The sequence below is a fragment of the Dermacentor silvarum genome, chromosome 5 (genome assembly GCF_013339745.2).
Source record: "Dermacentor silvarum isolate Dsil-2018 chromosome 5, BIME_Dsil_1.4, whole genome shotgun sequence".
Classification (NCBI taxonomy): domain Eukaryota; kingdom Metazoa; phylum Arthropoda; class Arachnida; order Ixodida; family Ixodidae; genus Dermacentor; species Dermacentor silvarum.
In genome coordinates, this window is record NC_051158.1 from 142,907,507 (window position 1) to 142,923,574 (window position 16,068).

The 16,068-nt window shown below is 46.9% G+C and overlaps 1 protein-coding gene across 1 annotated transcript; it reads right to left on the reverse strand.

Annotated features, from left to right (window-relative positions):
- Positions 1-9,394: 9,394 nt before the first annotated feature.
- LOC125946038 (luciferin 4-monooxygenase-like) lies at positions 9,395-15,416 on the reverse strand. The gene is made up of 3 exons (XM_049668514.1): positions 15,281-15,416; positions 13,200-13,463; positions 9,395-9,616 (listed from the first exon to the last, which is right to left on the reverse strand). Exons 1-3 carry the CDS (start codon positions 15,396-15,398, stop codon positions 9,477-9,479), a joined length of 522 nt encoding a protein of 173 aa, XP_049524471.1. The 5' UTR covers positions 15,399-15,416; the 3' UTR covers positions 9,395-9,476.
- Positions 15,417-16,068: the final 652 nt, after the last annotated feature.

Genomic DNA, 16,068 nt, shown 5'->3' on the forward strand with positions numbered 1-16,068 from the left:
TAATGCTTTTAAAAAGCTCAGATGCAGGCCACGGTGAATTGTTTCTTGTCATTCTTGAAATGTGGGTAAGCTTGCCATAACAGGCCTTGCTATAATCACACCCAGTAATATCCATTGAACTAGATGATCATATTGCCATGCCTACTGCAAATATGATCCTCAAATTATGGCTTGAGCAGTGTCATAACAAGAGGGGGGGGGGCACAGTGGGCACGTGCCTAGGATGTGTCACAAGCGGTGTTTGTGACACATCTGAATTCGTCATACAGCTTTGCACTCTTTGCTTTTTGGTAGGTTACATAAGAACTACATCCTTCACTGTTCAGTTAAATGATTGCAGATTTGAGCACTTCATATTGTAATCGACTTCAAGTGCAGCATAAGCAAAGCGTACAGAATTCGGTATCAAGTTTCAAGGGTTTCTTTAAAGGTGGTTTACCTCCTTTTCATGTCATGTCCCCTCATTCTTCTAGCACCACATTTGCGTTATTGTTGGCCACTTGTGTATGCCGAGTGTAGTCTTTATACTTTTCTTAACTCCACTTGCTATGTTCCCTTTGCTTTGGAGGCTGATTTGTTTTGTTTTAGATAAGCCAAAGAGCCCAAACTCTCTTCAGAAATTATATTTGTTCATAACGTCAGAAATGAGATGCAGACAATACCACCACTGCTCTCTCCCCTGCGTTTACGAAGTGAGCCAACAATAACCAATATTTTATTTTTCAAAATTTTTGTAATACTGGTGCTAGATGTGATGATTATGGACGTTCGTCACTTGTTTGTGTGTCTTGAGACGAGAAAAACGCACAAGAAACGCTAGTAGGCAAAAAAAATGTTTTTCTTTCAAACACACGATGGGCAAGGAAAGGAAATGAAAAGAAAACAAAACAATGTCACAGCGGATTTTCACGCGCACACCGATGTACGTGACGCTCAGTCCTACACCACCGTTCGGCGCGTCAAGAGTTCCGAAAAAACCATCTCACGGTTTCGGTCGTGACGATCGACTCGCTTGTCGTTGCCGCGGTACGGTCGTCGAGGCGAGCCGAGGCAGAGGTGGCACGGTTGCTGCTGCTGGAACCGCCGCCGGCACACGGCTGCGCTACCGTGTGCGGCGCCTGGCTAAGTTGAGGACACCACTGCGTTGTCCGTCCGCAACTCACGAGGACCGCGACCCAGGGTCGGACCACGCGGACAGCACCTCGGTAGGCCTCGACCAAGAACAGCCCTCAGCAACTGCGCCCTGGCAGGAGCCGCTCAGCAGGCCTCGTCCTTGGTCCCGGAACAGGCCTCCGCATCTGGCCTGGGTAGGCACGCCTTGGTCACTCGGACGCAGCAGGAACCACGGCCCGAGCTCTTCTTCCCGAGCGTCGCACCCGATCTGATGCCACCGTGGCTTCGCCGCTCCAGCTCCTCCGCACGTTCCCCACGTAGCACTTCTTTTTCGTCGTTTTCTGTTCTTTTTTCTTCCAGCTCCCGTGCCACCTGCCCTCAGCTCGTCTTCTTCACTTCGGTAGGCACTTCTACTGAGTCCACATGTTTCGGAGTACACGTAAAAAAAATATATAAAAAAACATATTGTGTCCTTTCCCCACAATATCCCCCCGCTCAAGAAAGTTGTTATAAAAAAAAACAACTTCTAGAAAAAAAAATACATAAATGAGTTCATTTATAAACGATGAACCGAAAAGGATGAGAAGTCCAGAAGTCAAACGCGGCTGAGGTAGTCGGCACCTATGTTTTCGGCGCCCTTAATGTATTCCACCACGAAGTCGTATTCCGTTAGCAAGAGACTCCAGCGGAGCACTCGGCTATTCATATGTTTGGCAGAGTTTATGTAAGCGAGAGGCTGGTGGTCCGTTTGCAGCACGAAACGTTTGCCGAAGAGGTACACATGAAACTTTTGAATAGCCCACACAAGTGCCAGGGCTTCTCTCTCGATGGTTGAGTAGCGGGTTTCTCGTGCGAGGAGTTTACGGCTGGCATACGCTACTGGATGTAGCACCCCGTCGTGACCCTGCAGTAAAACGGCGCCAACACTGGACGAAGATGCGTCCGTGCGCAATATGAAGGGCTCTTGTAACTCCGGTGATCGTAAAACCGGACTAGACGATAGCAGGCGTCGCAACGTTTCAAAAGCTTGTTGATGGCATTCTTCCCAGATGACCTTATTCGGACCTCGCTTCTTGGTGAGTTCTGTTAGAGGTGCTGCCACAGCAGAATAGTTTGGGATGAAATCTCTGTAATAACCCGTTAAGCCAAGAAAGGAGCGAACTTCTTTCTTCGTCTGCGGTCGCTTTGCAGCCTGAATCTTCTCTAAGGTCTCCATCTGTGGCCGGAGAAGATTGTTCCCGACGATATGTCCTAAGAACTTTACCGAAGCAAAGGCAACCTCACTTTTTGAGGGCTTTATGGTCAAATGAGCTGCACGAACACGTTTCAGGAACTTGGTGAGAGTGGTAATGTGCTCGTCCCAGGTTTGTGTGGCTATTAGCACATCGTCAAAATAGTGATATATGTTCGGTATTCCTTCTACCACTCGTCTCATGAGTCGAGTGAACACCGCAGGTGCGGTCTTGATGCCGAAAGGCATAAATCTGAATTGGTACAGCCCAGAAGAAGCTTGAAACGCAGTGAGGGGCTTCGATGCTTTGTGCATAGGCACCTGCCAATACCCTTTTGTGAAATCGAACTTCGAAAAGTATTGGCTTTGACCCAGTTTGGCAAACATCATGTCCACCCGAGGTATGGGTTCGTTGTCCGTAACCACAACTCGATTCAGCTGTCTGAAGTCAATGCAAAGCCGCATGCTCCCGTCTTTTTTCTTCACCACGACGATAGGTGCTTGATAAGGAGAGTCGGAGGGTTCAATTATACCTTGCTTTAGCATGTCCTGGACTTCCTGTTCTACAGCTGCTTGGATGGCAAATGGTATAGGGTACGGACGTACATTTACCGGCGTTTCTGTTGTGAGGCGTAACTTGCACTTGACAACGTTTGTCTTGCCCGGCACATCTGAAAACACATCTTGAAACTCTTTCAGGAGATCATCAATCTGGACTGTCTGCTCGTTACTCAAGTCAGTTGCTACTAACACATTCTTGTATGTTTCCCGTTGGTGTAGTGCAACAAAAGGCATTTCTTGCTCTTCTGTGTTGTCCGTCTGCACAGTAACTGCGGCGTGTTGCAGGACGTCAGCCGTGGACTCCCTTTCCTCGTATTTCTTTAGGAGGTTGATATGAAATAGGCTCATTCGACCTCCGAGGTCTACCAAATAGTCATATTCATTACGTTTTTCGACGACTGTGAAAGGCCCCTTCCATGTCAGAATCAGCTTGTTCCTATCTGATGGTAGGAGCAGCAATACCTTGTCACCTGGCGATAGCTGTCGAACTCTCGTTTTTTTATCGTAATACTTCTTTTGTATGACTTCGGCCTTCTGTAGTTCTTCATGGGCTACCTTGCAGGTGTTTTGCAGGCGCTCCTGGAGCTCTACAACGTATCCATAAGTTGTCTTCGTTTCCGCATCAACGTTATCGCCTGTCCACAGTTCTTTCAGAATGGACATCGGTCCCCGGACGAATCGACCGTAAAGTAGGTCGAATGGCGAGAATCCAAGGCTTGCTTGGGGAACTTCACGGTATGCGAAAAGCAAGGGAGCCAGGTATCTATCCCATTGTTTAGGGCATTCTTGGCACATGCGGCGGACCATTTGTTTGAGAGTTCCATTGAACCTTTCCACCAGTCCGTTTGCCATGGGATGATAGGGAGTTGTAGGAAGTTGACGAAATGACAGTAGTCGCCCGAGTTCTTGCATAAGGTTGGATGTGAACGACTTTCCACGGTCGCTCACTATTTCTCGTGGGACTCCAACCCGGGAAAACATTTCTAACAGTGCTTCTGCTATCCGCTCGGTCTCAATGCTCGGCAGTGCTACCGCGTCCGGATAACGCGTAGCAAAGTCCACCATCGTTAGCACGTATCTGTTTCCCTTAGCTGAAGTTGGGGACAGGGGGCCAATAATGTCGACGGCGACCCGTTGAAATGGTGTGTCGATGATGGGCATATTCCCCAAAGGGATTCGACCAACGAGGTGTTTTGGTACTGTCCTTTGACATATGTCACACGACTTTACAAAACGTGTGACATCCGCCTGTACACCAGGCCAATAAAATTCTTCAAGGACACGGTCTGTAGTCCTTCTTTGCCCCTGATGACCAGACAGAAGACCTTCATGGGCCATTTTCATCACTGTGTTCCGAAGATCCCTGGGGACCACAAGTTGCTCCAAGTCTCGCCGTTCTACAGTGTGGTATCGCCGGAAGAGAACATCACGTATCAGCACAAACTCTATGACTGCTGATTTCTTGGATGTGGTTTTCTTCCCCAACGCTGCGAAACAAGTGTCTAGCGTGGGATCGGTGATCTGTAATTTCCGCAGCTCTTTCGGGCTGATGTCCAATGGGTTAATCCATGGAACTGACAGTTCTCTTTGTTGCTTGTCTTCTTTTCCTACAGCGGCTGACACATTCTCTTTCCGTCCTCTATTCGGTGAAATTATGCGTTCACTTATGTCCTGATGGGTAACCTGATCCGTGCGGATCAGTGCGGACGGAGGTCGCTCTTCCGGCTTCGGGATATGGGGTGTATCTGAAAGTACTCCGGTAACGTTGCCTAGCACAACTTCATATAAAGGGTTCTCCATGCAAACAGCAAGAACCTGTGCCTTGAAAAACTGAGAATCAATACACACTTCTGCTTCTGGTAAACTCTTCGTAGACTGATCCAATAAGCGGATAGTGCGGATGCTACCAGTTAGTTTGGAGTCGGGGACCAACGACCGTTTCACCACAACTGTATTGCATCCGGTATCCCGTAATATGGTGACTAATTTTCCTTCCAGGTAGCCCTTTGCTGTCGGCATTTGCTTCGATCCGCCATCACAAGTCGGATTGCTTTGTGTACAGTCGCAAATGTCATGACTCTGGGTTACCCTTTTCTTATCATGTCCCGGTTCCACTAACTCTTCATGCTGCGCTTTCTCGGATCCTAAGAGAGAGCATGATGCTTCTCCTCGTTTTCCAGAGTCAGAGGGGCAACTATCAGATCTGTGTCCTGTCTTCTTGCACGTCCAGCACTGTGGCGACTTCGGTGCTCGGGATTTTGTCCAGCAATCCGCAGCTCTGTGGCCCTGCCTGTTGCACAGAAAGCAAAGCAGTTTTCCTTTGCTTTCGTTTGTAGTGCCCACTTTACCAGTGACCATAGACTTCCCTTTTTCTTCTTTACCCTTAGCGAGATTCACGATTCCCTGGGCTTCCAAGTACTGGTCTGCCGTCGTTGCCAGCATGTCCAGATTACGACATCCTCTTTCCTTCAGAAAGATAGCCAACTTCTCGTCGCACCGTCTTATAAACTGTTCCGACACCATCTTGTCTCGTAGAGCTTCATAACTCTTCGACGTCTTCGCTAGCTCTTGCCAATGGTCGAAGTATCCCAAGAGGCGCCCTGCGAACTGTGGTCCTGTCTCAGCATTTTCGGGCCGGGCATCTCGAAACTTCACGCGGTATCCCTCTTCTGTGTAACGGAACCGCTGTAACAGCGTCTGCTTCAGCTTTGCGTAGTCCGTAGAGTCTTCAGCAGACATGCGTCCTACCACCGTTAATGCGTCTCCCGTGAGACACAAACTTAGCGACAAGGCCCACTTGTCTGTTGGCCAGCCTTGGCGTGTGGCCACCCTCTCAAACCTCTGTATGTAGGCATCCAATTCATCTCTACCCTCATTATACGGCGGAATCATCTTGTGCGGGCTGCGAAAACTCGGACCACCACCTGTGCCATCGCCTACCGAACTCGTATTCGGACGCTGCGCCTCTGCAGCTCGACGTCGCTCCTCAAGGAGGGCTCGTTCAGCCTCCATGCGAGCTAGCTCCCGCTCATGATCTGCCTGTGCTGCTATGCGCGCCTCTTCTCGTTCTTTGGCTCTTTGGTCCCTCATTTCCTTCTGCTCAGCGCTTACCCATGCCACTAACGCCTCTCCACTCAGCCCCATCTCCTTCCCTAGCTCCACTAGCGTTCTCTTCTCGTCCATTCTCGTCTACTGCACACAAACAACGTGAGGCTCTAAGATAGAATGAGAGCTTCGTCCTGTTCGCGGACGCCAGAAATTGTGATGATTATGGACGTTCGTCACTTGTTTGTGTGTCTTGTGACGAGAAAAATGCACAAGAAACGCTAGTAGGCAAAAAAAATGTTTTTCTTTCAAACACACGATGGGCAAGGAAAGGAAATGAAAAGAAAACAAAACAATGTCACAGCGGATTTTCACGCGCACACCGATGTACGTGACGCTCAGTCCTACACCACCGTTCGGCGCGTCAAGAGTTCCGAAAAAACCATCTCACGGTTTCGGTCGTGACGATCGACTCGCTTGTCGTTGCCGCGGTACGGTCGTCGAGGCGAGCGGAGGCAGAGGTGGCACGGTTGCTGCTGCTGGAACCGCCGCCGGCACACGGCTGCGCTACCGTGTGCGGCGCCTGGCTAAGTTGAGGACACCACTGCGTTGTCCGTCCGCAACTCACGAGGACCGCGACCCAGGGTCGGACCACGCGGACAGCACCTCGGTAGGCCTCGACCAAGAACAGCCCTCAGCAACTGCGCCCTGGCAGGAGCCGCTCAGCAGGCCTCGTCCTTGGTCCCGGAACAGGCCTCCGCATCTGGCCTGGGTAGGCACGCCTTGGTCACTCGGACGCAGCAGGAACCACGGCCCGAGCTCTTCTTCCCGAGCGTCGCACCCGATCTGCTGCCACCGTGGCTTCGCCGCTCCAGCTCCTCCGCACGTTCCCCACGTAGCACTTCTTTTTCGTCGTTTTCTGTTCTTTTTTCTTCCAGCTCCCGTGCCACCTGCCCTCAGCTCGTCTTCTTCACTTCGGTAGGCACTTCTACTGAGTCCACATGTTTCGGAGTACACGTAAAAAAATATATTAAAAAAATATTGTGTCCTTTCCCCACACTAGACTGAGGCCTAACGGCCAGTTTTCCTTTTTCTTTCCTGAAGTAAAAAAAAATGAAATTGGTTTGGAAGTTGACTATTACACTGATTTACATGTTTCACTTGCATTACAGCACAAATACTTGGTGCTAAGGCTTCTTAGTGCCATGACCTATTTCCTTGACTGCTTTTAGATGGTTTCACAATATTTCCTCGTGTTCATTTGCGCACACAATGTTTTTCAGGCACCCGTTTTATAAAACTCAAGAAGGCAGCTGCAAGGAAAAAAATGGTGTCAAGGAGCCAGCTCAGCACGACTCCACATGTTGCAGAGGAGCGCACTCCAAAGCATCAAAATGTGTTGCCATGAAATTTGGACGAGAAAACAAAAATGTGGGTATACTGGGTGTGCCATGTAACTAAATGGCATGAAAACTTTCAAAAGACGGTATGTCACACAAAGATGAAAGTTTCGAATGTTTTTTACATGTGCATGTGACTTTGTCAGATTCCTTTCGCATCTGCATTGGGCAGACCATAAGGTATTTTAACAAGTGCCGCAATGAACACCAATGAGTCATTAGGGCAGCAATGTACTCGCATTTGATAGTGCACTAATGTAGCAGCAGATGGTGCATACGCTTTAGCCTGCATCATAATGAAGTAGCACACGGAATTATGGAAGCACTCAACAGAAAAAAAATCGCAAAGATGTACCAGCCAGCCTCCATAGTCATCATTGATACCAAAATGGCACTGCTAGAATGAAGATAAATGTATGAAGTGGTGTTCTTTGCTGCTGTGGCCTTTTCCTTTTCTTTGCTTCCTTGCATTGCTCCTTTGTGTTTGGCTACGATCATGTGCCATGTATAGTAATGAAACGGTAAAGATTGTTTTACAAGCAAAAATCCCCACTTCCTTGATCAGATCATTAGGATATGCATCTGTACGAAATGAACTATCACGTGATGTCTTATGAGAAAGAAAATTATACAATAGACAACAAGAATACCACAACAGTTATGAAATGTGTCAGTGCGCTGTGGCAATAGCTGTCTACGAAATACAGTGCGTGAGAAAGCGCGATGGCACGATACCGACAGAACCAGGAAATTGCATGAGGCCATCAAGAGTGAAGTCGAGTTTTCTGACAAAAGACTACCAGCTTTGGATCCAACCGAATGGGAGCTATTATACGCCACTGTACTGCCTTGACACCGAGCGGAGATAGTGTCGGACAACCACGGCATAGTGCGCGTGTAGAAAAAGGGGGTGTAGCCCAAGCATGAATAACTATGTGAAATATTACAACCAAAACTAGACGGTGCGGCTTTACACAAAAATATACAACACATTGCTAAATGTACTGTATACTCTCAGTCAGGAGCATCCATAAGCTACATAGAATGTTATCAAACGAGCTGCTGTCTTGAAATTAATTTGCGCATGAAAAAAATTTTCCTGCGCAAATTTACCAGCCTCATACTTAGCAGCTCATCTCATAACCTACGGTATATAAGTACACGAGTTTAGTGCTTGAAATGCGTTTTCTGACCAGTAATGTGGTGCATCTTTCTCTTCAATCGTAGTGCCAATACTTCGCGAGTTTGCGCATTATGGTTGTTTGTTTGATTTTACATTGTATACTTTCATTTTTTTTAGTGTTGCCAATTGAACATAGAAAATATTTCTCACTGCATTAGCGATGAAATGTTAAAGAAAATGTTTATGTATTATTGCAAGATGTGTTGTAAAGTTCATGAAAATGCGTGTAATCGGATTTTATGTATATCTCCATGTTTTTAGAAATGTTACTCAGTTTGCCTTGTGACTGTTTGATCAATAAAAATGTTCACCTTTTAAGAAAAATGTTTCATTCGAGTGACTCGGCGACTAAACATCAAAGTCAATTCACTAAGCATAAGTGCAGGATCTCCTTATGAAGGAATCAAATATCCCCGACATGTAAGTGTTGTGAATCGCCTCTGATGTGACCATGGCACTGCATAGCTAGTGCTTTCACACAACTGGGAGGAGTACCAGCACTCTCTCTAAAGGAGTACAAACACTCTATTAGGAGGAGTACAAGCACTCTGTTAGGGGGAGTAGAAGCACTCGGTTCGAGGGAGTACTAATACTCTTGTGGGGTGGAGTATTTGTACTCTGGAAGGAGTTCTAACACTCTCTTGAGGAGGAGTACTAATACTCTCTCCGGGGGAGTTGCTGTACTCTCTCCGAGATGGAGGCGTTTTACTCCTGAAAAGGGAGTGAAATATGGGACAAGCAGATACTCCCTCAAAGAGAGTTCCCGGAACTCTCTTTGTTTTAGAGTGTAATTTACCGTGAAATAATTAATAATTTCAATGTATCAACGTTTGGCATAATGTTCATCAGGTTTATTCAACTTATGGTATTTCAATGTTACACTACATCAGACTTGTAACTAAAGTACGTAAGAACATACAAGTGTGTACGTCCTCGACAGCATTCAATAAAACGTTCCCGCCTTCTTAAGGTTTACAAACTCAATCATCAGATGGCGCTTCAGCACTTTGCCTCTTCTGTTTTTGGGCAGCTCTTCAGCAAAAACTATCCCGCCGTGTAGTCCCTTGTAAACAGCCAATCTCTCTGCAAAATAATTAGGCAAGTATTTTAATCAGTATTTTAACATAACGAAAAATGGCCGTCTACAAAGTGTTCACGGAAAAACACTCTTTATGTCACAACCTCCAAAGTGGGAAATGAGCCCATGTACTTATAATTCTTGCTTATCACTAACGTGCATCGACGTGCCAAAAGACTGGATAACAAGTGCAGGCCCTAAAATTCATCAGTCGTTCAGCTATACCAACCTGCAGGAAGGAGGTTAAGGCTAAAGCCTTCTCCCCCGCCATTTTAGACGGGTGCAAATAAAGGTTATATTTCTCTCTCTCTCAGATATACCAATGACCCGCTTTAGTTGGGGTTCCAGCAAGCACAATTTATTGCCTTAGACGTATCGGTCCTCATGGCAGGAGCAGTGTAACTTGCGTCATAGAAGGCAACGTACTTATATAGACAGAAAAGACAACGAAGGAAGGCCACACAGGCACGCACTCACAAGATAGGCGGGTGAATAGAAAGGGCCTCTCACCCAGAATTTATAAAGTGCAGAAATACAATGTGCTCCTTAGCTTCCGCACCAGATACTCTCCAACCACTATCATTGTCGGCCGAAACGAGGTACCGGGCACCGCTCAGACAAACAAGGCTAGGTTGACAGCTTACGACACTGCTGGGATCCATAGAGTCCGAACAGGCTTGCAACTTTGCATTGAATTTCTTACAGAAGTGCGTGTTACTTTATGCAGGTAATTATTCAGATAACAGTGATGTGGAGTAGACTTCCTATGAAAAATTTGCAAATGCGTGGCCACCGTCCTCTTCAGTCAATTCTGTTAGTGTGGCTGGTATACATAAGGCTAAACGACAAAAACGAACAGTACAGGTATGTTTTTCACTGTGGCCTTCCTATTATTTCAAATAATCACAATATTTTATGCTCCATTTAAAGAAAAATTAAGGCAGAATCCATCTCATGATGACGGTCGACGGTAATGCGTTAGCCTTGAATCTATATAGCGACACCGTCGCAATGACTTATGTACGAGGCGTGTACTGCAGCGTAATTCCCCTTTCGTACTGCGACAGATATGTGATGGATGCTGTAAGCGTCCTCTTTGTAACGCGGCGGTAGGTTGTGCCACTATGGTCATGTTCTCACATTGCTAATGTCCCAATAACCTTTAAAAACACAAAGAATACCTAGCATAAGACTTTTGGCACCACAATTCAGAACTTTGTTTTGTATGCTTCCGTTGATTGTGGTCTCCCTACGTTTGTGCCGCCAAACCTCAAATCGTCTCTTAATAACCTCTATTGCGGACATGTTTACTTTCCCCCAACTGTCCCTGAACCCAAGGGCTTAAAGCAGGCCAGCGCAGACAAAACCGAAATGCGGTGGATATCTTCACAATCTAATAAAACCTGTTTCATCATTTTCCTAGCTTTACCACATTAAGCACCTGCTTCTTTTTCATTGGTGTACCTCACTCCATTTATAACTACCCGTTTTAAGGCATACTGATCTCGCTTCGAAAAGAGTTTCCTTTTTAGTTAACATAAATTTATTGTTACCTTATTTTGTTTTTAACTCAAAGGTAGTTACTATTAGTAGGTTTATTTTCAATTGCAACCATCCAGGATATTGTCTCAGCCTCTCTGACTTTGCGTTTGACGTTCTTCATTGTCATGTTGCTTTCTGTACCAGTCCCATAAATGGCGGTAAGCTTCTTAGTTCTTTTCTTCCACTGTTAGTAAATATCTTTCCTGCTCAAATATTTGAACACTCTCGCAACCCATTTACTTTTTTCATATTTCTGTGTCGTTCCTCGGAATGAATTTTACTCTGAGCTTCACTCACTTCAAAATTAGTCCAGCCCATATTATTCTGCAAATCTTCATCTGCAGCCGTCCCGTAAGCGCCCAATGCGAGGCGTCCCACTGAGATTTGGTTGTCATTCAGTCCTGTTTGTACCCCTGACTTCAAGCAAACAACCGCATTTCGAAATGTATAAAATCCTGGAAGCCTTATACACTTCCATATAGCCCGGAGCACCTTGAACCTATTGTGTTCCCGTAGCGCTCTATGTTTCACTGTGGCGGCATTTTTTCCGTTTTCCTATTGTTTTGGCCTGTGTTTTCATGCATCCATTTCTTTAGTTTATTCATACTGCTAGGTATATACCTTCTTTCACGCGAGGTATTTCCTGGCCCCGTATTGACACTGTCTGTTCAGTTTTTTATTGAATACCTAAAACCAGATTTTTAACGCTAAATTTCCATGCAAAATTATCACCTTCTTGTTCACAGATATGAGCCAGGTGTTGCATGTCAATTTACCAGTTAGCAAGAAACACAACGTCGCTCTTATCAAATAAAAAAGGCTGCAAGCTGCTGCTCTACTATCGTGCCTGTCTGGTTCGCCAGGTTTCTGTCCTTGAGGACCCTTTGGGACGTGAGTTTGATACCTCAAAACATCGGATAAATATAAGGAATCCTTTTTGTCTTTCAAGAACATCACATTACCAGTGCCAGATTAGAGCACTGCACTGGCTCGGGCTTACCCGAAAGCCTGGGCCGGGCCGGGCAGGGCAGTTTTTTCACGGGCTCGGGCCGGGCTCGGGCACGGCATGTGCTTTGTGACCCGGGCCCGAGCCGGGCTCGGGTCTTTTGACGCGGGCCCGGGCTGGGCTCGGACTTTCTGGTGGTGTTCATGTAACGTGGATCGAGTTATCCTCACGCGTCTCGACTCTGAAAAACATGTTTTTTTCGGTCTCGGGCCGAGCCGGGCCGGGCGGGTAACGTAGATTATTTCCGGGCCCGGGCCGGGCTCGGGTCTCGCCATAAAACTTTTGGTCGGGCTCGGGCGGGCAGCCCAACGTAAAAACGGGCCCGGGACAGGCTCGGGCTGAAAAAATTGGCCCGTGCAGTGCTCTAGGCCAGATACCTAGTTATCGAAGCTGGTGTCAAAGACGCTCATTGAAGAGCGGCTTACACCGACTGGCACACATGCAGTGACACAAGTTGGCATGAAAGAGGTTCATGGAAGACCAGCACAAATCGAGGGGTACAAACCAAGTGCGACAAGTCGGTGCTAAAGAGTTTTTTCGAACAGCGGTACCTACGCAGTTCCGCATCAACAGTGACCCATTTTGACCTCAGAAACGCTCGTTGAGGAGCGCGTATGTACACACCGCTACGCACTCAGTGATCCAAGCTGGTTCGAATGTTGACTATGAGCCCTGTTCAGCACAGTATACCCGATGTGCTACCCATTCAACCAGGGACTACCCTGTTACCCACGTAGGTGGGATAACGGACACGAACATGCAAATAAACCAGGGTATATATATATATATATATATATAGAGAGAGAGAGAGAGAGAGAGATAGACCTCAGCAAGGGCGTGAAGTTCCCTAATGATGCTAAAGCGGTTTCCGTGATCTTTTTGTAGCGAATTCAGTAAACAAACAATGAGTGTCCATATTTTGGTGCAGTAGCCATTTTGTTTCATACCGTGCACTCTTTTTTTCTACTATGCACTCTGCAGCGCTACCATAGCGAATGGAGTTGGCCTGCTGCAATTCTGCGCTGCTTGCGGTAACCTACCTGCCACGTGTTCTTTGATCCGCTGTGCGATGGGGCCATGTTCCTCCGCCTTACATTTTCCTCGCAGGACAACAATAGCGGCTGGTGCCTCTCCAAGCACCGGGTGCGCCACACCGAGCACGGCTACTTCGGCCACCCACTCAAGCACGAGAACGCATTGCTCCACCTCGAAGGGCTCCACTTTGGTGTCGAAACACTTGATGACGCTCTTCAGCCGCTCGGTCACAAATAGCCGCCCAGAGTGGTCGTAGTAGCCCATGTCACCTGCGCGCACCCTCTGCGTCACTCACCGACTTCCTACTACCAGTCACGTGACATCGTAGAAGCCCAGGTTCTCCGGGAACATACAGCATCTAAGTGATGTCAATCTTTCCACAAATCACACGAAGTCTGATGCTTGCTGGGCCGCGCTTTATTGCGAACACAGCAGCCTACGCAATTTCATTGCAGCCCATCTCACGATGACTGTCGATGTGATAGCATTAGCAGCCAAGAAATGTAGAGCGACTAACCGTATTGCTGAATACACGTTTCTTAGGATCTGTAGTGATCAACGTGGGATTTCCAGGGTTTCGGCTATTTGTGACATACACTCTCTCCTGGATCGGCCGACTAAGCTATGACACTAGCTTGTTAGGGTCGCCCGGGAACAATAAGGCCTGACTACGACTGACAACAGATTGACGACAATGGAATAACGAAGACAAAATGCGGTCCAGGAAACGACGAAAGCGTGATGACGGCAATGACATGACGCAGACGGGAGGATGATTCTGAAGTGATGACTAAGATATACCGAGGACACGGTAACAAAGATGGCCCCATGAGACACGGATGACGACGGGTCTAGGATGACGATGGCGTGATGATGACGGTACGACTGGAATCGCATGACGAAGCAGGAATCACTACCACGATGGCATTACGACAATGGTATGATGACAAATGGGTGACGACGACTGTGTGACGAGGACACAATGACGCCAGAAGAATGACTACGCAATGATTATCATGATGTGACAAGTTCTAACATCGATGGAACGAATAAGCCGCTATGAAGACGGCATGAGGACAATTAATGAAAGCGACAACCTTCTCAGAAAACTCGAGGAGCATCGGAACGACGGGAACCAGCCCAGCGTAATGACTAGCACACTTGCGGAACATGCTCAGACCACTGATCATGTAGATATCCCTTAATGTGAAATAAGCTTGAGCCAGCGCCTCTGTCTTCAGTCACAACATACCTGCATCTAGACGAGTGCATGAACTTTGAATCGCAACTGCGGATATCTTAGGCCGACCAGCACCCACAGCCTACGGCATGTATTCAACTGCATATTACCTCGTGCTCTTCTTGTTTTCCTTTTATTGTGAACAAGGATCTTTTGTGGAGGCCAAAATGTGAATTTTTTTTCTTTAATATATCACTTCGGTCAGCATCAGTATTTGTTTTATTTTAGTTCACGCTTTCAGTTTCTAGCCGCAGTACTGTAAGTTTATATACCACAGGCTCTGCCGAATGTAGTAAGGTACGTACAGCAATAATATATTCCTCTTTTTTTTGTATAGGAATAAAGAGCATAAACAACAAAAAAGTTAGAATGAAAGCTGGTACTAGCTCTTCGCGCGTTATGTGCATAAAAACACTGTTCACGTGGGCATTGCTACTGCGTTCAAGCGTAAGACGGTAGAGGCTTGGGATAGTCGGTACACTAACGACTGAATTCTTTATTCAGAAAGGAAAACGTATATACAAAAAGAAAAAAGAAAGAAAATAAGGGTATATCACTGCGCATGGGCCGAAAATAGACACTCATTAGATTTGGATTTCCGGCGAGTTATGACGGTTCCGGAGATATGTTAGTTCTGCCTCAGACAAGGCCACAGACGGAGTGCTGACGCAAGACGCACCATTCCTTGCAATGGCAGCAGCCTCAAAGATTTCTCGGGCACACGCGTCATGGTAGCGTGTGTGTGTCTCCCTTCTTGTCTTCTAGTGTTTTTTTTTTTGCTCTGTTTCCCTCTCGAGCTTTCAAGCGTATACATATAAAATTCCTCATTCATGTTTGGCAGCTCACCTGTGCGCAGCCAGCCGTCAGCGTCGAGAGCAGCAGCTGTCGCCTCGCAGTGTTTGTAGTAACCTGTCATGATGTTCGGTGAGCGCACCAATATTTCGCCACGTTCCAGCGGAAGCATCGTCCTCTGGGACTTCGGATCGAGGATATACGGTGCCAGAATATAAGCAATTTACGTGGCTGCTATCATCATCGTTTATTTGCCTTACAATCCCGCCACAGATCAATACCTAATCGGCAAAGAAAACTATAGACAAAAGAACATCGATCATACTAAGGCACGGTTTTTAGCAGACAAAAATTAATTTACTCCAGATGATAAGGACGATACAGCAAGGGGCCCGTTCATACAGTGTTTCCACAGAGACGAGATGCAGAAGCGTTCACGACATTAAGTAAAGTGTGAGGTCGAGCACCATGTCACATGGGAAGACTAAAAGTGCCTTCCTGACTATAAATGCATTACCAGCCCTGGCTCAATGTCAAAGTACATGGCGCAAGAGGTGACACATTAAATTGTAGCAGATTTTAGTGCAATTTTTGGTGCGACAAAATGTTTGTCGAGGGATAACGCATGGTTCCGGTCAGAGCCATATTGAACACATTGCAAACCATTGCACTGTGGCGTAAATGTCATTTGCAGTTGGTGGAAATATATAGTGAGGCAACGTTTATAGGTGTACGATGCAAAGGTGCACTAACGTCGTGCTTTCTAAGGCCACTAGGTACGTGGTAGTAACATTCGGGGTCGATCTTACTAATGGGTCGGCATTGTTGCTCTGCACTGCCCC